This window comes from Alexandromys fortis, unplaced genomic scaffold (genome assembly GCF_014885135.2).
Source record: "Alexandromys fortis isolate MF-2015 unplaced genomic scaffold, M_Fortis_MF-2015_v1.1 scaffold_88, whole genome shotgun sequence".
Lineage (NCBI taxonomy): Eukaryota > Metazoa > Chordata > Mammalia > Rodentia > Cricetidae > Alexandromys > Alexandromys fortis.
In genome coordinates, this window is record NW_026067961.1 from 1,251,728 (window position 1) to 1,272,900 (window position 21,173).

General features: G+C 50.6%; 1 protein-coding gene across 1 annotated transcript; it reads left to right on the forward strand.

The window, feature by feature from the left end:
* The first annotated feature begins 3,063 nt into the window (after window positions 1-3,063).
* Window positions 3,064-20,920, forward strand: Ccdc27 (coiled-coil domain containing 27). The gene is made up of 12 exons (XM_050153398.1): window positions 3,064-3,243; window positions 3,918-4,044; window positions 5,019-5,129; window positions 5,903-6,057; window positions 11,395-11,574; window positions 12,173-12,265; window positions 12,532-12,937; window positions 13,214-13,344; window positions 16,619-16,696; window positions 16,952-17,164; window positions 19,394-19,498; window positions 20,673-20,920. Exons 1-12 carry the CDS (start codon window positions 3,064-3,066, stop codon window positions 20,793-20,795), a joined length of 1,902 nt encoding a protein of 633 aa, XP_050009355.1. The 3' UTR covers window positions 20,796-20,920.
* Window positions 20,921-21,173: the final 253 nt, after the last annotated feature.

Genomic DNA, 21,173 nt, shown 5'->3' on the forward strand with positions numbered 1-21,173 from the left:
TGCCTACACGTGTATGTCCTTACCATATATGCACACCTGGTGCCCGTAGAGGTCAGAACAGGGCATCAGCTCTCATATGGATGGTTAAGAACCAGCATGTGGGTACTGGGAACCAAACCCAGTCCTCTGCTCTTAACCACTGGGCCATTTCTTCAGCCCCGATATGTGACTTCAAAAATATTTATTTTAGGGCTGGAGAGATGGCTCAGAGGTTAAGAGCATTGCCTGCTCTACCAAAGGTCCTGAGTTCACCCAGCAACCACATGGTGGCTCACAACCATCTGTAATGGGATCTGGTGCCCTCTTCTGGCCAGCAGGCATACACACAGACAGAACATTGTATACATAATAAATAAATAAATATTTTAAAAAATATATTTATTTTAAAGCCAGGCATGGTGGCACATGCTGGAATCCTAGCACCTGGGAGACAGGTAAGTGAGTTGGAAGCCAATCTGGTCTACATAAGTAAGTTCCAGGACAGCCAGAACTACACCCGTCTCAAAAATACATATATAATTTTATTATTTATTTATTTATGTTTGTTTAGTGTGTGTGTATGTGTGTGTGCACACGTGCGTGTGTGTATGTGTGAGCATGTGTGCACTCATGAGGTCAGAAGAGGGAGTGAGTCCTTTGTAAGAGCAGTCCATGCTCTTAATGGTTGAGCCACCTCTCCGGTCCCATTATATGCCTTACGCCTTTCAAATGGGCAGGGTTGTAGCAGTCCTGAGATTGCTACAGTAGCACACAGCTGGCCTTAGAAGCACTTAGAAGCCATACTGGAAATTCACAGAATAACAACCTGAAGAGAAGCCAGTAAGGCGAAACTGACTTCTCTAGGTTTAAAGCGATAAAAACACCCTTTTTCTTTTCCTTCTCTTTGGAACAGTTTCTCACAAGTAGACAGGGTATGTCGAACGCAGGCCTCGAGCACCTCCCTGCTCTTCTCTTTCTCACTCTCCACCCCTCCTCTCTGTCCCCTTTGTCCCCCAGAGAGACAGTTTCATATCGACTTCCACGTCATAAAGACATACGCGTTTGGATGTATCTACGCCAATGAAGAGAACACAGTGTCTTTCTGAGACTGGCTTCAGTCACTAAATATGACTGTCTCCACCTTTATCGTTGTCCTGGAAAACAATTATTCTTTGTGCTGAAGAAAACCTTTCATGAATGTCAATCACACCTAGTTCTCCACCCCTTTGTTGCTGGTTCCATAGCTTGGCCACTGTAAACAGCAATTAGCCCCATTTCTTATTAAAACCTGTCCAAAGATCAAACACAAAAGAGACTTATTTTGTAATTTTATATTTGGCCATAACATTTTAAAAGCATCTGTGGGTCCTTAGAATTGTCTTGGAAGGTATTCTAATCTTATTTCTGTTACTGTGGCAAACACCACAACCAAAAGCAAGCTAGGAAGGAAAGGGTTTATGTCAGTTTGCTGGTCATCTCTGTCACTGAGGGCAGTTACAAAAGGACCTCAAGCAGGAGCCTGAAGCAGAAACCACGGAAGAACATTGTTTATGGGCTCACAGGCTCACACGGGCTCACACGGGCTCACAGGCTAGCATGGGCTCACACTGCAGCTTCTGTATACACATAGGAACTCCCAACGAAGGAGATGCTGCCCACAGTTGGCTGGCCCTCCTACATCAAGACAACCCTCCACAGGCCAGTCTTAACTGAGGGTTTCCTTTCAGATGGCCCCAGGCTGCACTGAATGGACAACCAGAGCCAACTAGAATAGAAGGGAGAAAACCATGATTTTCCTTCAGCCAGCGAGAAGTCCCTCTCCCAAAACGGCTGATGGCCCAGGGGTTTTGTCCTTGCTTTACTATCTCAGGTCTGATCCTTCTTTGTGTAAGCCTGGTCTTGCTATGGTGCCCAGCCCTGTGGAACGCAAAATGGGGGCTCAGTGGCCCAGTGAGATGCTCAGCAAAACCAAGAAAAGGAAAAGGGGGCAGAGGAGAAAACAGGTACTGTTAGGAATATTCTTAAGATGAGCCTCTCTGCCGACGCAAATAATTCCAATCAGACCAAATTAGACCAAATAGAAGATGCCCACGTTTAATGCGGCGTCCCCACGTGGCCCAGAAAGCAGGGCGAGAGGAAGAGAGCTTGGGAGACCACGCTAAACACGGAGACCACGTTAAACACGGAGACCACGTGTTCCCTTTTCTGTGGGAGTGGTCCTGGCCCTCCCTGGCCAGTGCTTGGCTGGCTTTCCTGGAGATGGAGTCGGGACCAAGGCGCCTCCCAGGGGAAGGAGCTTGAAATAGAGCTTCCGGCTCCATTCCTGCTCCATTGGTGCTCCAAGAATGGGTGCCAGGGGCTGGAGTGACGCTTTCATCCAAACACCCCAGGCTTCTTCTTGTATATAGGGGTGTCAGAGGGCTGGGGTCTCACTTTTGACCAAACAGGTACTAAAATAGTCAAGCCAAACCAACTTCATTGGTAACTACATCAACGACCAGCTGGTGGAATCTGCCAAATAAAACCTGTCTGCCTCTGCCTCCCTAGTGCTGGGATTAAAGATGTGCACACCACCGCCCGGCTGATCTCCAGGGCTCTTATTATGAAGGGGGGGATCACTGTTTCTCGTGTTGCAAATGAAGGGGGTGATACTCTGTAATGAAGTGTTCTCTCAATATGCACAGTGAATGCGTGCCAATAAAAGAAAAGAAAATTCCTACTCCTGCGCCCAACAAAAACGAGAGAGGAGGACTCTGGGCCCCTGAGATCAGACGACTTCCTTTTCTCTTGTGACCTCCTGAGAAGTTGTGGGAAAGGCATTTGTGTCTGCTCCCCAAGTCCTTTACCTAATTGCAGAAAATTGAGGAGACTATGACCATCCCCTGTTTCTATGGAGACATCTGTGATGACACACACTGCTCCCAGGAGCCTGTAGGACAGGAGCATTGGAAGCTTGTCTTTTCTAGCTTGGACCCCTCTGAGGGTTCAAGCTAAGGTTGACTTCCCCTCCATAACCGGCGCTGTACAGAAGCAGTAGGCCCTGTGCGATCATTCAGGGTGACTGCCTCTGGTTCCGTCTTCTCGATGAAGAAGGAGAACTTCCCTGAGGAGCTCAGTTTGGCATCTCCTCAGATCAGCAAGGGCCTGGTGCTGCTTCAGAGCATGGCCAACCGAGACTCCCGCGGTCTAGAGAGGAAGCTGCAAGAAGACCATCACAGACCCAGCAAGTCGGCCCAGGCCATCAGTCGCTACTACCGCAAAGTGGTACGGAGTTGGGTGGAGTAGCTCTAACTTCCCGGCACAGCCACCAAGGAGCGAGTCGTTCCTCTTCCATGCCAAAGACCCATGGGAGCTAGCAGCCAGCAGAGCTTGGCACATGCCTATTGGCAATCTGCCACACAGAGTCCAGGAGGCCTGCAGAGTGCTGCTTCTGGTGTGGCAGAGCCCTGGCTGGCCTTGCCCGGCTTCCTGAAGGACTTATGACCTCCTATCCAGAGCCCCCAGGCTTTCTAGGGGGTAGCTGTATGGAGTAGCTGACTTCCCCCTCTGCAGACCTTGGCTCTTACTTGGTCTGGACAGCCAAGCCCAAAGGAGGAAGTCAACTCTGAACCCTGAGCAAAGAGACCCCATCTGTCCTGAGTGTTACAGAGGAAGATGAAAGAGAGAGAAGGGCCCAAAGAAGGGAAGTCCAGATGGAAAAACTACCTGCACCCACCATACACCAGGGAACCAGGGATGGTGATGGCTGTCCCGGTGACTTCCTAGTTGGGTGCTGAAAGCCCAGCCAAGGGTTGTCTCTTATGCAGAGCCTTCTGGGAAAGCTTTCCAGCTGCCAGGAAAGGGGCGGCCCATTGCCACGAGTAACAGCATAGACAGGGCCCCTGCAGCCATCCCGTAGGCACAGCCCAAGCCCCTGGTCTCACTTTTTCTCCTGCCAGAGCCAGTTCAAGAAGCTCAATAGCCCTAAAGGCTTTGTGTCTGAAATGGAAGAAATGAGAAAGGCCTTTCTCATGCGGCCTGGATGCCCCCAGTTCAGTACCAGAGCTACATCTGTATCTCACGTGGGTAAGACCACCCTCCCCCAGACCACCAAGGGTGACGGGAACAACCTGCTGCCTCCTGGAACCCTTCAGCTCGTAAGGAGCCTCTGGGGACGCTTCCGAAATCGTCTGTGGGAGCACAGAGTCTCTGGGACCTGCACAGAGGCTGGGGGATGGCGAGATGCGAGAGGACAGACCTCACACTCATGATTGCTCCTTCTTGCTTTGCTGTTGCAGTGTTGGGGTGGGAGAGGGTTGGAATTTCTAGAAGCTTCTTAAGTCCACGGACACTTCAGTGGGAGCAAACACCCCAAGGACTCCTAGAAGTCTTACATCTTGTTTTGCTGAAGCCCAGGAGAGCACTCTGTGCCTACCCAGGGCACATTACTCAGAGTCAAGGCTACATCCCAACCTCTTGGATCCCTGACCTGCTCTTGTCCCATGTCCCCAACACCAACTTGGGGACTTGTCTGTGAAGTTCAGCAATAGCCCAGCATAGGCTCCACTCCCCGAGAGGAGCTGTGGGATTGTTGTGGGGTGGACTGAGGGCCAGAGTCTAGTCTGTACCTACATTAGCTCATAGACACCTCCATCAGTCCGCTCAGGTGATACACTGTGATTAGGCGGGTAAAAGACAGAGCATATGGGATCTTTTATTGTTGTTTTTGTTTGTTTGTTTGTTTGTTTTGTTTTGTTTTTTTGAGGCAAGGTTTCTCTGTAGCTTTGGAGCCTGTCCTGGAACTTGCTCTTGTAGATCAGGCTGGCCTCGAACTCCCAGAGATCTTCCTGCCTCTGCCTCCCTGAGTGCTGGGATTAAAGGCGTATGCCACCACCACCCTGTTTAAGCCTCTGTTTTGATGGAGCCCAGGGTTCAGTGCCGTGCCTCCATCAGGAAGACTTACTTGTTCCTGGCCTCCTGTTTAAAGATCACATGACAGCCTTGACCCTAGAGATCTTGAAACAGTGAGATCGTCACCTCTGGCACCTCGTACATTCCAGGTTCTGCCACTACGATTGATCTGCCCAGGGACACATGTACCAGCTCCGGAACCTGGAAGATGTCCGAGGACCAGCCCCTGGACAGGCAGGGCTCTGCCACCAGTATGGACGGTAAGGGGATCCTGGAGGTCTCCGCCTTCATCTTCTGGGGTCCTGGGCAACAAAGCTGCACCCCAGGGATACCTGATGTGTCCTCATGGAACTCTTCCTAGCATTGCCTGCTTCTCAGAAACGCTGAGACACAGGCTACCCAGGTCCAGGGCTGTAGTGGGACTCTCCTCTCATTGGTGGAAGACACTACCATTGTTCCTTGTCTATAGCTGAACTGCAGCTGAAATCTGTGTCCTCTACCTTCTTTGTGCCCTTTCCTTCCAGCCCCTAGGGTGCCCCATTCTTGAATAACGAAATAAGCTTTCCTTTGCCAGAGGGTGAGACAAACGTGATAGTTTCAGATAATAACCCGTAGTGAACAACTCCCTCCAGGCTTTAGAAGGTGAAGAACCCCAAATTCTAAAACAAGACTCTGGGGTGCAAGAGGACTGGGTCATGGGGTCAATAAGGGCAGTAGCAGATGGCTTCCTGTCCTGATTCCCAGGCTTTCCTTCTTCTACCCTGGGGTCTGAATATGGACTTTGATACCCGGCCACCCTCCTGAGTGTATTCTTGGTGCGTGTGGACAGATGTGGTGGTTCCAAGGGCTATACATAGGCCTTGTGTCAAGGAGACACAAACTTTAAGCTTTTAGTTTGGCAGTGGATGACAGCTGACTGGACAGATACCGGCCTCTGAGGGAAGGTCTGGAAGGGTGGATATTATCATGGAAGATTCCACTGCATATCCACAGGGAAGAATCCAACTGCCCTCTGGCCCGTGTTCCTCCACAGAGCGCCTCTTTTCATTCAGCAAGAGTGCTTGCGAGCTCAACTACTCACGCAAGAGGAGTGAGCCCCCCACCACGAGCCCCACCAGCAGCCCAACCATGGTCAAGAGGTCCCAGAGAACCAGGATGCCCTGGTATATCTCAGTCATCCATGAGAAGGTAGGGTCCCACACCTGGTCCGGCATCCTGCCCACCCCCCAGGGGACTGTTGTTCTACTGTCTGGCTAGCTGTAGCCTAAAATGACACCCAGACACCCTACATTGGCTGCTATTAATCCAACGATTCTCACACACACCTTCTGCCTCCTTCCTTCCTGGTGTGTGGCACTTTAATCCACACAGAACTAGTTAGCATGTGTGGCCATCAACCAGTCTGTACACCTTCAGCCCAGAAATCCCTGTGAGTATGAGTTAGAGGCTAGCAAATGCCCAGAGATCTGTGCATAAGCCAGCACATCTGGTGGGATCCTTTCTTTAAATAACAAACAAACAAACAAAGTTGATGCTTGTAAGAGTTGAGAACACAACTCACTTGTCTGTCTTAGAATTATGTTGAAATTTGGCATCCAGGCTATTCTGGCCTTGTTTTTAAAAATTCAGAAGCACTTCTGTAGTGATATTTTGTTTGTAATCTAACAAACAGAGCTTGCTTGAAGATCAGGGGGCAGAGCTAAAGCCACTAGTTAGCCATGGAGGCCAGGCAGTGGTGGCAGACTAATCTCAGCCCTGGGGAGACAGAGGCAGATGAATCTTTATGATTTCAAGGCCACCCTAGACTACACAAAATTGAAGCAGTCTAAAAGAGAAACAGAGCCAAAAGGTGGTGGCTCACACCTTTAATGTCAGAACAAGGGAAGTGGAGACAGGAAGGGATATGACTGGACGGAGAGAGGAATATAAGGCGGGAGGAGAAAGGAGCTCGGTTGCCGTCTGAGGATTCAGTCTGAGATGCAGTCTGAGGATTTGGAGAGATGGTGTCACCCCTTTGGTCTGAGCATTAGTAGAGGTAAGAACTCTCTAGCGGTTGGCCTCTCTGCTTCTCTGATCTTTCAGCTAACATCCCCTAGTATCTGTCTCTGGGTTTTTATTATTAATACTAATTAGAATTCGTTCTACACACTTCATCTAGGCTTTGGGAGATTCTCAGTTATCACTATTCCCCAAACTCTGAAGCATTTGTTTTTCTCTCCTACCATTTTGCCCCCTGGGGCTCAAACCCTGGGTCTTTCATGTGCTTATAGCACCAAACCTTCTACTACTTTTTATTTTGAGACAGGGTCTCACTGATTTGCTCAGGATGGCTTTGGACTCACTCTACAGACCAGGCAGGCCTTGAATTTGCAATCCTCCTGCCTCGGCCTCTCAAGTGAGTTGGAATTCCATGCTTACAAAACAGACAAGTTTTAGTAAATCACAGGTTTTACGTCTTTACAAGGTAGGCGTTTCCTCTTTTCTGCTTCCTGCAGTTAGCAGGCATGTAGGAACGGTCTGACTCCTGAAAGTCTGTGTCACTAACCTAATGCGGTGCAGCAGCAGGGAGCGGTGCCATCATGGCCTGTGGCTCCTGCAGCGGCGGCCTCTTCATTCCCGAAGCCACTGGCTCCTGACGTGTCTCCTCCTGATCAGCTGCTTTCTCTGTGCTAGGCTTTCTCCCAGTGTTGGCTTTAGGACGTGCTGGTTTTTTCAAATGGACGCTTGCTCTTTCTAGGTCTTGAATCCATGTGTTCATGCACGCATGTGCAGGTGCATGTGTGTGCACGTGAACATGTGTGTAAAGGACAAAGGTCAACCTTGGCTGCTGTCCTGCCAGTGCTGTCTGCCTTGTTTTTGAGACAGAGTCTCTCACTTGCCTGGATCTCACTGATTAGACTAAGCTGGCCCCAAGGATCTGACTGTGTCATCCCAGGGCTAGAATATAAGTGTGCCCCCACTTCTGGCTTTTTTAATGTTAGGTTAACTTTAAATTATTGGCTTTAATAGAGTGAGACAGCTTTCCATTTTGATTTTATTTGTATTGTCTTTTTAATAAATTATTTCATGTGTATAAATGTTTTATCAGCATGCATATCTGTGTTCTCTGTGTGTTGTCTGGAGAGGGTACCAGACCCCTGGAATTGGAGTTACAGATAGTTGTGAGCCATCGTGTGGGTGCTGGAAATAAAACCCTGGTCCTCTGGGAAAGCAACCAGTGCTCTTAACCACTAAGACATCTCCTCAGGTCCAACAGCTATTTTACGTGGGTTCCAGAGATTAAACTCAAGTATTCCTGTTTGTGCAGCAAGTAACTTTACTGGCTGAGCACCTCCCCAGCTCCCATCCATTTTTTTTAAAAGCTAGTGGGGCTAACAGGAAAACCCTGCACACTTGTTGAATGCACAAGGAAGAACACCATTGGACAGAAGCAAATGAATTTCTGCAAGTCCCAGCCAGGACAGGCCCCTGACAGCTGGCATATGTGTGACATGTCCAGAGGCTCAAAAGTGTGTCTGTCTGTCCCTTGACCCAGCCCTTCTACCTCTGCCATGCTGGCAAAGACGTTCACCACCAGGCTGCCGCTGCTCACCCACCAGGGTGGAAGCCTCTGAGAGATGGCGACAGGCCTGGCTCCCTCCAGGAGCTCAGATGGCATTACTGGGATTGTCTTCGTGTCTTCCTGAGAGGTTGTAGTGACAGGAGAACCACTTGCACCAGCGTATTTGGTCCACGCCATCTTAGCAGTCCCCAGCAGGAAATGTGCCCAGTTTCCCCGGCGGCAGTTCTCAGACTGCTTGAAGGCACGTGCACATGTCTGAGATCACCTTGGTCGGAACAATAAGATGTGTTCTCTGGTATTGTTTTCCCACTTTGCTTTTTTATTTTGAACATTAAAAAAATTAATCGTCATACAAATAATTCCCACACCCCTTTTACATTTTCCAATGCTACGGTGTTGTATGCTGGCTTCTTTCTGATGTGTGGGGGGCGGGGGCAGGGGTATGTGTGTGGTTTTTGTGCTTGCAGACACATGCAGGCACATGTACCCATGTGCATACCTGTGAGGATGGGAAAAGGACCTTGGCTGTCCTCTCCAGTTGCCCTCTGCCTTATTATTCCCTTGAAACAGGATCTCCCACCAAACCTGGAACTAGCTGTTTTTTGGCAAGGCTTGCAGCCAGCATGCTCCAGCTATCTTCTTGTTTGTACCGGGGTTACAGGTGCACAGGGTCTCACATCTGGCTTTCTACGAGGGAGGTGGGAACTCAAACTTGGGTTTGTAGGTGGAATTCTTCATTGGGACGGCCAACTCCCAAATAACCACTCAGAGGCTTATTAATTATAAAGGTTCAGCTCATAGCTCAGGCTTATTACTAACTAGCTCTTATATTTTAAATTAACCTGTATTTCTTATCTATGCTCTACCATGTGACAGTACCCTTTAACAACAGGGAAAGTTCATCTTTCTTCTCTCTGCATCTCCTTGTGACCCCTGAGATTTCACTCTCCTCAGCATTCTCTTTCTTTGCCCTGAAAATTCTGCCTAGCCATTGGCCAATCAGCTTTTTGTTAGCAATGAGAGCAACACATCTTCACAGTGTAGGGAAGGATTATCCCACAGCACAGGTTCTCACGCTTGTACAGCCAGACGTTGATCTTTCCAGCCCCACTTGCTTCTTTCTCGGATTTGTTTTTATTTACGTATGTACATGCATGGATGGACCTGTATGTGGCTATGCGTGGGTGCCTTCAGAGGCCAGAAGAGGGCATCAGATCCCCTGAAGCTGGAGTTATGGGTGGTTTTGAACACCATGTGGGTGCCAGGAACCAAACTCAGGTCTTCTGCATTCTTGCTCACGAGCCATCTTACCTCCTTTTGCTTCATTTCCCCCTCCCATTCCTCCTTCTCAACCCTCTCCCTATACAGTTAACTCTTTACATCCTCTCAGTGCTGGGGCCTGAGCCCAGGCGCCATACATTCCGAGCAAGAGTTCCACCAATGAACGATGTTCCTAGCTCTCTGTCTACTCTTGTGAAAACTTCAGAATGGATATTGTTAAATTGCCCACGTATGCTTTGCATTTGTGATCCCCCTGCTTCAGTCTTCTGAATAGTTAGGAGTTCATCAATTCTTGTGTCTCACACTTTCCCCTGGTTTCTATTTTCATTAGGCTCAATTTTTGGTTCTTTTCTAAATTTAGATTTTTGAGGTATCTATTTTTTTCATTTCTTTTTATGTCATGTGTATGGGTGTTTTGTCTGCATGAAAGTCTGTACACCATGGGTGTAAGGTACTTGTGGAGGCCATAAAAGGCCAGGACTCCTAGAACTGGAGTTGCAGACAGTTGTGGGCTGCCATATAGATGCTAGGAACTGAACCCAGGTCCTCTGCAAGATCAACAAATACTCTTAAATACGGAGCTATTTCTCCAGCCTCTAAGATGGCTGTTTATATTAGTTTATATTTCTCCCAATAAGAAAATCTCAAAACCACAACCTGGCATTTATTTATTTGTTTGTGTGTCCCTGTGTGACTTTCTTCAATGTGCAAATACCCTCAGGACCAGATGAGGGTGCTGGCTCCCCTGGAGCTGGAATTACAGGTAGTTATGAGCTGCCCTGCATGGATTCTAGGAACTGAACTCTGGTCCTCTGCAAGAGCAGAGTAGAGCTGGGCACGTGGGACAGACCTTTAATCTCAGTAGAGGCGGGAAGATCTCTGTGTGTTTGAGGCTGAACTGGTGACAGTCAGCTAGAGCAACAGACACTTGTCTCAGAAAAAAAAAAAAGTATCATTCTTGAGACATCTTTACTTCCATCACAGTTTCAGATTTACCCTGAGGTGTGACAATGGCCCCACATTCAATTTCATTCATTCATAATGTTTCCTAACTTCTCAAGTGGTTTCTTCTTCAGTCCATAGGATACACAGAAGCCTATGACATTATTTCAATTAACTTGAGAGATTTCTAGTTGTCTTTCCTTCCAGATTTTTCCTCCTGCCTGGAAGCCTTACCTTAGTCTTTCTCTGAGTTCATATCTGCTGGTGAGGAACTGTTAGCCGAGGATGCCTTTAACATGCCTTCTGTTGAAGAACTGACAGTTGAGATTTTGAGAAGGCAGACTGAGGGGCTCCCTAACAAGCTCGTTTGTGGGGGGGTCACTCTTGGGTGACATTTCCGCATAAATGTGTGGGCCACCAAGAATACAGGTATCCTGAATTACAGCGGGAATGCTGACCAGGCTCTGGTCCTGACCTAAATGCCTTTGCGCAAGGATTTAGGGTTCACGCCCAGGACAGATGCTAATGCTGTACAATCCCAGGATGTGGCTCCCGGGATGTGGCTCCCGGGGCATGGCTCCTGGGACGTGGTTCCCCAGGAATGGCTGCAATAAAGAGCTGCAAAACTTGTCCTAGGGTTTAAGTGTCCGGGAACTACTGTTCTCTGGGTGGCTGGGAGGGGATATGGGGACAGTTGGCCTTGCCTGGTGGCCCAGGAGTCGTCTCTGGTTTCCACATAGGATCATTCCCTGGTCCGGCTGGGAGAAGAACTCCGGCGCCTCTCGGTGCTGGAGACCCAGATGCAGAAGAAAGATCAGGAGATCTTGCTGCTCCAGAAGGAGAAGGAGGCCCTGAAGAAGCAACTGAAGGCCCTCCTCAGAAGCAAAGGCACAGAACCATCTTCCTCTTCCATCAAGACGGTGAGCCTTCTGCCAGGGGCCTATGGGAGCACTGAGCTAGTCCCAAGGGATAGCTCGTGGACTGAGATAGCCCATGAGCTGCAGGCCCTGCTCTCTCAGACATTAGCAGAGGGTGGGGGAGGCGGGACCCCTATGCCCAGGAATGGCCCTTGGATTGGTCCAAGACTTGATGTCTTTCACACCTGATAACAGCTTGTGCTTGTCCGGGCAGATGTGAAGTGGGAGCAGGGAGGAGGCTGGAGGTCATGGGCAGTGCCTGGGTACCTTGGGAAAAACTGCCCACACAGATAGACTTGTGCTCCCCCATCCCCTCCAAGGGCTCTAACGCAGGCATGAGAGGACAGGGCAGGCAGATGAACTACAAACAAGCATGTTCACTGTGCAAGTGGTAGGGCCCAGAGCCCCGTTGTTCCCCAGAGCTGCTCATGCACAGACCATGGCCCTGTTCTACTGGATGGCACTGCTCCCTTGCCCTCTGCCATGGTTACCGCTTGGAGATACTGATGTTCCCTTCCGGGAAGGTGAGGGACAGGGGCACTCCCACCTGGAGCTCCTGTGGGAGTTTGGAGAGCTTGGGGTTTATAGCAGCATCTGACAGGATCGGTCATTTGAGGCCTCGCTGAAGCTGGGAAAGGTGAGCATGCTGAAGATGCCACACAAAGAAGAGGAGGAGCTTCAGCCCTGGATGCAGGTGTGGAGCAGGCTGAAGCCACAGGCTTCACTCCTTAGATGCTCCTAGGGGAGGAGGACCCCTAGGAGGGAGGCCCCAGCCACAGTGCCCCTCCCTGCAGCCCTGAATGTTGCTGGCCCTCCCTAAATGCAGATGAGGCCAATGGGCAAGCTCAGTCAATGCCCCTCCCCCACCAAGAGCACAGGTACTGAGAGGCGGAGGTACTCCTCTCTTGTACCTAAAGATATTTGTGTCAACGCCCAGTCCCTTTTCTCTCTGTTCCCCAGATGCAGGATGACTTTAACATGACCGAGAGCAGCAAGGAGCCACCGATGGAACCCGGAAGTGTCGTGGAGGAAAAGGGTCCCAAGGGGGCCCCGGAGGAGGCTGGAACTACAGCCAGACCTGGGAGCAGCATGGGCAAGATGGGGACTTTGCGTGAAGAGGGCCCTGAGGAGGAAGAGGAAGAGGAGGAGGAAGCAAATGGACTAGCAGAGGAGGAGGAGGAGGTGGTAGAGGAGGAAGAACTGTGGGAGCTGAGGGAGGAGGAGGCCCCGCGTCCCAAGAGGTCGTACTCCCTGACCGAATCCTTTGAGGAGGAGCTGATGGCCCAGCTGGTGGAGTATGAGCGCCTGTTGTTGGATTTCCAGAGTGAGCTGGAACTCACCAGAACCAGATATTCCCTGGCCACAGGTAGGAAGGGCCAAGGGGCGGCTGCCATGGGGTGCGGGCGCCCAGTTCCACTGCCTCTGCCCAGCGGGCAGGAGAGGCAGGAGATACAGGTCCCTCTCCACCTGGAGTTGCACCAAGAAAGGGTAACGGGGCATTCAGACAAGCAACCCGGGACCTGGGGCTCACAGCTGGTCCTCATTCCCTCGCTCTGCCTGTGACCTGCCTCGCTCTGCCTGTGACCTGCCTCGCTCCGCTTGTGTCCTGCCTTGCTCCGCCTGCGTCCCGCCTCGCTCTTAGGAGCCATCATATCCTTACAACGGCAAACCGACTTCCAGGAGTCTCAGCTGCGAAAGGTCACCATGGAAAACGAGCTTCTGGAAAAGGAACTCCGCGAACGAAAGCGGCAGATACAGGCCATGACCGACAAGGTGGCTGTGCACTCAGCAGCGCCACTAACCAAGTCCAGGGCACCAGCTGGTGGTAGTAGAGCTGAGATTCCTATCAGACTGTGGACAGCCTCAGTCCTACTGTCCTTTGGTCTGTGTCCCTATGTCTTCTGCCATGGTAACCCTGGTTACTTCCCAAACATTTGCCGGCCCCTGATCCCTAGGCTGAGTTTATCCACATTTAAAGTATGCTTAGCTTCTGGGCCTGCTCACGCTTCTGTTAACAAATGCCTGAGACAGAACATGTTATGAAGTAGAGAAGTTTATTTTTACCCAGGCTACCCCACAAGTGCCTCTTCTCATGGCCCCCATCCCATAGCAATGACGTCTAAGTCTTCTAGCAAATTCTTCGGGAAACTCCACTATAGCATCAGATAATGCGTCTCATAGAGTCATCTTCACTGTGACATCATCAAAAGACTTCCTCTTCCCCAGCGTCCTCATCTGCCTTCCAACGGGGCAGGCACTCTCCCTGTCCTTGGCTCACCTAATGTCATCATATCCCAGCTTCCATTCTGTGCTAACATCATTTCCGCAATCACTTGAAACATGTAAGAGTCCACTAAACAACACTGAGATTCCTGTCATGGTCTTAAGCTTTGCTTCTGCACCCACGGCCTTTCCTTTCTTGTTTCTGTGCAATGCATTTCTAGGTTTTTTTTTTTTTCCAGAAAGGAGGTATGCCTGTAAGCTTTGGGAACACAAACCACCTGCAAACGCCTCAATTCTACACGTTAATAACCACCAGATTGACCACAGTTTGGAAATCATTATCCCACCCAGCTGCAGAAGCATTGCCCTGCTGCGAAGGCAAAGACATTGTTCCTGTCACTTCCAGGCCTGCTGGTGGGAAGTCTGAGGTCACCTGTGTGTTCTTAAGGTTATCTGTTGGAAAGCTGTCAGATCCTGTCCCGGGCGGGCATCCTGAGACCTGGCAGAGCCGTGCCTTAGTGCCCGGAGGTGAATCACCTCACACTGTGCGGCAGGCACTGCGTGGCCCTCTGGAAGTGTGTCCTGTGTTCTAGAATCTTTGTGTGCCCTGCTGTTCACTTCCTCATTCTGTTTAGTTCTGTTGCCACACGTGACAAATGCCCTGATAGAAAGTAACTTAGAGAAGCCCGGCAGTGGTGGCGCACGTCATTAATCCCAGCACTCGGGAGGCAGAGGCAGGGGGATCTCTGAGAGTTCGAGGCCAGCCTGGTCTACAGAGCTAGTTCCAGGACAGCTAGGACCATTGCACAGAGAAACCCTGTCTCGAAAAAACAAAAAAGAAAAAGAAAGCAACTTAGGGGGCACAAGGTTCACTTTAGCTCACGGTTCCAGTCCATAGTCCGTCAAGGCAGAGCCAGAAACAGCTAACGTCCAGTCACGAGGAGAGGGAGTGGATGCTTAAATGCTTAATGCTCACACAGCTTTGTCTGCTCCTGCATAGTCTCGGACCCCAGTCAGGGAACGACTGCCCATTTTCAGGCTTAGCCTTTTCAAATCAATTAACAATCAAGCCAATCCCCCACAACAGGTATGACCACAAACTAGCATGATCCAAACAATCCTTCATTGAGACTCTCTTCCCAGGTGTGGGTTGTATCAGGTTGGCAGTTAAACTAACTACATTCTTTTCTAGATTATTTTACTTTTTTTTACCCCACTCCTCCCCTCTTCTCTCCCTCCCTCCTCCCCTCTGCCCTCTACACTCCTGCAGGCAAATGGAAAGACCTAGAAAAAAATGTACTGACCAAGGTAACCCAGACCTAGAAAGACAAATATCATATGTACTCACTCATAAGTAGATAATAGACATAAAACAAAGGACATCTAGCCTCCAGGCCACAACCCCAGAGAACCTAGGGAACAAAGAGGACCCTAAGAGAGACATACATGGGTCTGCCTAGGAAGGGGAAAAAAAGATGATTTTACTTTTTAAAGTAAAGATGATGGTGGCACACGTCTTTAATTCTTGCACTTGGGAGGCAGAGGCAGGTGGATCTCTGTGAGTTCAAGGCCAGCTTTGTCTACGTGGTGAGTTCCAGGACAGCCAGAACTACACAGAAAAACTCTCGAAAAACAAGCAAAAAAATTATGTATGTGTGTGTACATATATGTATGTGTGGATGAATGTGTGTGCATGAGTGTCTGTGCTCACAGAGGCTAGCAGAAGTCAGCCTGGCGGCTGGAGTGAGCTGCTTGTCATGGTGCTGGGAGCTAATCTCCGACTGTCTGCAAAGGCAGTGAGCTCTCTTAGCTGCCTGGTTATCTCTCCAGCCAAACAATCACGATCTTCCTTTCTGATTTCCCTTAGGGAGCTCCAGGAACTTGGATTGGCCCTCTCTTTGTGAGCTGCCCTTTCTTTTAGCTTTCTGTCTCCTTGTCCCTTAGGTTTCCTCAACTCCATCCGTAGCTCTGCTTGGGAGTTTCAGTTTCATTGTTTGAAATGTCCATCTATGCTTTGAAGGTTCTTTTTCTTCTTTTTCCAAACGCCATCCCCTTTCTATTTCACAAGAGCCCTGTCCTCTCTTCCTGCAAAGGCAGCATTGATGGGAGCTTGCTGTCACGTTCTGTGACAAGGTCTAGAACTGAGCCCCAGGCATGTTCATGACAATCCTCCTGCCTCTGCCTTCCTATCCTGGGATCACAGAGTCACTGACGTTTCAACATCTGGCTCTTTCATTTCTGACGAGCCTCCCTTGGTCTCTACTACTTATGTTTGTTAAACTGGCTGCCCCAGGGCTACCTGGAAACTCGGACTTTGTGGTGACCACACTGTGCTCCAGAGTGGCCCCTGGAGAGTTTCCGTAGAGGTCTCCTCTGGTGTCCGGGGCAGTCAAGTTTCCTTGAAAGTGAGGGGCTGAAAGAGCGTCTTGGCTAACAAGCAAAGGTTTCTTGCTCCGGTTCTGGGCCTGGAGGACAAAAAGCTGAGGATGTCCCCACACTCAGCTCACAGGAGAGGGTGGCATCTTCAGGCCTGAAAATGACTAGTCTTTACCAGAGTGGATAAAAGGGCAGGTAGCTGCCAGGCCAGGGCCTGTCTTTGGTTTCCCTGTGAAGGGCTTAGCGTCTGGCTTTCTTGGCTCTGCCATGTTGGATGCCATCCACTGCTCTGTTTCCCATCTCCCACTGTGTCCTTGGCTCTCTCTTCTTGCATGTCTGCAGAAACCCACGGCTTTTTCTTCTTGGGAGGGTGAGGAGGCAGTCAGGTGTCTGTAAGCCACCTGCCCTGGGCCTGGGACCCACGCTGACCCCACTGTCTGCCCTGCAGTTCTCCAGCCTCCGGGAGGAAAAGAAGCAACAGGGGATAATGGGACTCATTGAGAAGGAAAACCTTATCCTCCAACAGGTGATGGCACGGGCACCGCTGAGGCCTGGGCTGGGCTATCGTCCTGTGGGTTGGGGTACCATGATGGACAAGATAAGGTTGGAGAATCTTCACAGTGGAGCTGGCCCTCTTAATCCACTGGGGTCCCCTGGCAATGGCTGGGCTGGGTGGCAGGAACCCGAGGCTCTTTGCCTCATCTTTTGGGAAGACGCGGTAAGGATTGCACAGGAGCAGCTCTGGCCGCACAGCTAACACAGCCCTTCCTGGTTCCTCCAGCAAGTGTCTGACTTGGAGACAGAGCTCCTCAAGCGTGATCAGGCCATCGTGGAGCTGCACAGCAAAGCCAGCGAGCTGCAGGCTCAGGTTGACCTGTATGAGGACCACCAGAGGCGGTGGAAAGAACTCCACAGTGATCTCCAGAGCCGGAATGAGACGATCCAGCAAGCAGAACAACAGACTCGCGTGGTCCTGGAGTCCTCTCAGGCCAGGGTAATACCCACCGTTGCCCCCACCGAGGATTCAGATTCATGTTCATGACCACCTATATCCTTACCCACTACCCGCCCACACGGACCATATGCCCAGCAGACAAGGGCTCTGGCTCATTCTGCCTCAGATTGCAATGTGCAGTGTAGAACTGATGTTTGTGAAGTAGTAGAGGAGGGAGTGAAGGCTCATGGAACATTATGGAAGCAGAAGACAGGAGCTAGTATTGTTCATCAAGAAAGTGGACCTTGGGTTACCTAGAAAAAGAGGCAGGAGGGAGGGTTATGATGTCTGTGTCTGCCCCTCCTTTCATCCCCGCCCCTGCCCCTCCCCAGTGTGTCTCCCTTCCTGCTTCAAGTCCTCTTTATCTTTTCTAAGCTGATTTTTTTATAACCCGTTGAGTTCACTTTGTGCTGCCCATATGTGAACAGCTGTGGGGTCACACACTGGGGGGCACAAACAACCAGTCAGTGGTCACAAAGACTCCTTCTCATACCAGACATTAACTGCCAATAGTTCCTCAGCTGGGGTGGGACCTTAGGAGCCCACTCTGTGCTCCACTCTGGAATAAACAAACAAACAAACGTGTATATGGTGTGTGGGTGCCAGCACACGTGAGCACAGGTGCCTGTGAGGCTAGAAGCTTCAGATTCCTGCAGAGTGGAGTAATAGGGGGTTGAAAACACCCCATGTGGGTGCTGAGAGCCTGTAACCTGTGGTGGTTTGAATGAGAAGGACTCCCAGAGGCTCAGGTTTCATTGTTTACGTACGTACGAGGTCCCCAGTTGGTAGACCTGCCTGGGAAGGAGTCCGGAGTGCAGCCTTGTTGGAGGATGGGCTTTGGGGTTTTGAAAGACTCTACCCTTCCTTGTGCCTGCTTCTACCTCCTACTTCTGGGTCTTGGGTGTGTGTGCCATAATGCCCTTGCTGCACAGTCACAGACTTCAACCCTCCAAACGTGCAGCTCAAATCAAACACTTTTATAAGTGGCCTTGGTTATGGTATCTTATTATAGCAATAGAAAAGTAACTAGACAGAATCAAATTAAGGCAAGGCTCTTAACCACGGAACCATACTCGAGTTTTTAACTGGCTTAGTATTGGCCTCCATGGCAGTTTTTGGTTGCGGAGGTTGAAGGGGTATATATCGTAGATAAGAGAGAGCTGTCTAAAAACCGATAGTCTACAGAGAAGGGATGCTGTGAATTGTTAAGAGGCTGAGGTGGGGCTGGCGTGATAGCCCAGCCATTAAGAGCTCTGGCTGCTGCTCTTTCAGAGTACATGAGCTGAATTCCCAGCACCCACATGGCAGCTCACAACCACATGCAACTCCGGTCCCACAGGGTCTGATGCCCTCTTCTAACCTCTGTGGGCATTGCATGCATTTGGTGCACAGATGTACAAGCAGGCAAAACTCCCATACACATAAAATTAAAGCAAAACAAACAAAAGAGAGGCTGAGGTCTTCAGTGGCAGCTGGAAACTAAAATTTAAAATAATTGTTTGTGCCATTCTTTTATTTTATTTATTTATTGTTTGTTTGTTTTTTGAGACAGGGTTTCTCTGTGTAGCTTTGGAGCCTGTTCTGAAACTCACCCTGTAGACCAAGCTGGCCTTGAACTCACAGAGATCCACCTGCCTCTGCCTCCCAAGTGCTGGGATTAAAGGTGTGTGCCACCACTGTCCAGCTCATTCTTTTATTTTTAAAACATGTATTTTTATGTATGTGCATGTGTAAGTCTGTGTGTATGCATTCAATCCCCTGGAGCTAGAGGTACAGGCAGCTGAGAGTCCTGGGTCCTGTTGGGTGCTGGGACTCAAACTCAGGTCCTCTGCAAGAGCAGCAAGTGCTCTTAACCGCAGCGCCATTTCTCCAGTCCTGTGCTAATATTTTAAAGTCATATGCAGAGCTGGGGATACATCTCAGCGGTAGAGAGCTTCCTAGCACGTGGGAGTCCCTCGTTTCAGTTCCCAGGACTCTTGGTGGAGACGTGCACTTTTCTAGTTTAAAAACATAAAAATAAGTGTGTTGCCATGCTAAAGTTTCTGTGCTTCAATGCGGGGCCACCCAGGAACTGGGGTCTGATCTAGAACATTCAAGCTCTTAGGCAAGTCCCATTTCCAGCCATGACACACAAGAGCAAGAAATAACTTCCGGCCTGCAGGGCTTATGGTGGCAGTGCCGGGCGTCATTCTTAGTAACAGTGGGAGATGGGTTCGCCTTTCTTCACAGCTGGAGCGACTAAGAAATAAGATCATCCAGGCCGTCTACAGCGTCAGTGGGACCAAGAACTTGTCCACGGAGCTCTCTGACAACTACATCCTGGAGTCCCTGCAGGTGAGAGGACTCAAGCTATGTCCCCACTGCTCATCACTGAGGCTGAGGGAGGAGGGGACCCAAGCTGTGTTCCCCCTGCCCATCGCTGAGGAGGTCTGGACTCAGTTTGTAAACCGGGTTCTCATCCCAGATGTATCACCATGCATTGTAACTCCAGGACTGTCCCTTTTCCCTGCTCAACCAGAGAGGGCCAGCCCATCCTTGGAGACTGCTCTAGCATGGAGCTGCTCTCAGCCTCATGGAGGATGGCACTCAGTTCTCCTGGTGCTCATCCCTGCACAGGGAGAGGGACAAGCTATCTGCATTTTGGAAGTTCTCTACCCAGCTCAGCTTCCTTGGTGGAGCTCCCTCCAGAGAAGCTTCTGGGCCAGAGTTCTGGCACAGACTCCTTTCTCTTGGCCTCAGCCTTGCCAACTCCTATGGACCCAGAGTCCCCCCAAAGCAGAAGCTTTAGAGGGTCCTGGGGGTGCAGGCTTTGGTGCCTGTGAACTGGAGTAGTCATCACCTGCCAGCCCTCGGTGCTAATCCTAGCTACTTTGTGTTTCCCCTTTATAAAGGGGATGAACCCACCTTCCCTGAAGGTATAGCCCTGGGGATGGCTGAGGTACGAGGCTGCTCTGGTTGGGGTCGTATGCCATCCAGGATCACATCTCCTTAGCAGACGCTCTGTTCCCAAGGTTCCGCTGCATTGCCCAGCGAACCCAACAGGTTCACATTTCCCTGCGGCTTTGGGGAAGGAGCCTGGGTCACTCCACTGTCACCTGTGGGGACAGGCCTGTGGTCATGTGTCTGCTGGTGGGGAGGAAGAGGGACAGAAGGACAGAGAAGATGCTCAAGGCCCTGCGTCTCTGCTAGGACTGAGAACAGGGCTAGGGCTAGAAAGGGACTGGTCAAGCCCTGCTGGACGAGACGAAACAGCTTCTGGTCTCTAGGAGTCTAAGGTTCCCTTCAGTGCCACACTGACTAAAGGGGTGGGCTCAGTGCGCGGGCTGACTCCTGGGACAAGTGCATATCCCCCCCCCCCCACCCCACCTCCTGAGACAGCATCTCTGAAGTCCCACCACTGGCAGGGATACTACACTCCAACTTGCCTGCTGCAGCAGCAAGTCCTGGGTGGGGGATGGGGGACCAAGGTGCAGGGCTGGAGGCCTCCCATGGACTGTTTCTTGTGCAGAGAATCATCACAGAGAGAAGCGAGTTCTACAGCCAGCTGAAACAAAAAGGCGTCAAGGTGCCCCCGCTGCAGCAGTCAGACATCTCCCTGCCCAGCAAGCTCAAGAAGCTGTCTCCCAAGTAGATCTGGCAGGGACCCCAGGACGTGGCCTGCCAGGCAGAGGCCAGGACCTGTGCGGCTTGCTCTGTGTTAAAGAATTAAACCTTAGAGTTGGCCACAGTCTCATCTTCTCTGCAACCTACAGGACCTCATCCTTTGCACCAGAACCTCAGCGGCCAGGTCCCATGTCACAGCCCCATCTGTAGGGGAGAGCCACACCTCCAGGACCCCTCTTCCAGGCTTCACTTTGCAGAGGGCCAAAGACCGCTCCCCTCCTTTAGATCCAACACTTCTGCCTGGGGCATGCTCTTGCTACTGGGGCCCCTTTGGAGGGTGGGAAAAGCGTGGGATGGGGTAGGTAGTGAAGGGGCTGAGGACAGCTCTTCCCAATCCAGGGCCTCC

What these genes read in the sequence shown, in the direction of transcription:
- Ccdc27 (XM_050153398.1), top strand. Translation starts at nt 3,064, where the DNA reads ATGAAGAAGGAGAACTTCCCTGAGGAGCTCAGTTTGGCATCTCCTCAG. An exon ending in GTCGCTACTACCGCAAAGTG is followed by an intron (nt 3,244 to 3,917) that starts GTACGGAGTTGG and finishes TTCTCCTGCCAG; the next exon opens with AGCCAGTTCAAGAAGCTCAA. An exon ending in CTTCCTCTTCCATCAAGACG is followed by an intron (nt 11,575 to 12,172) that starts GTGAGCCTTCTG and finishes AGCATCTGACAG; the next exon opens with GATCGGTCATTTGAGGCCTC.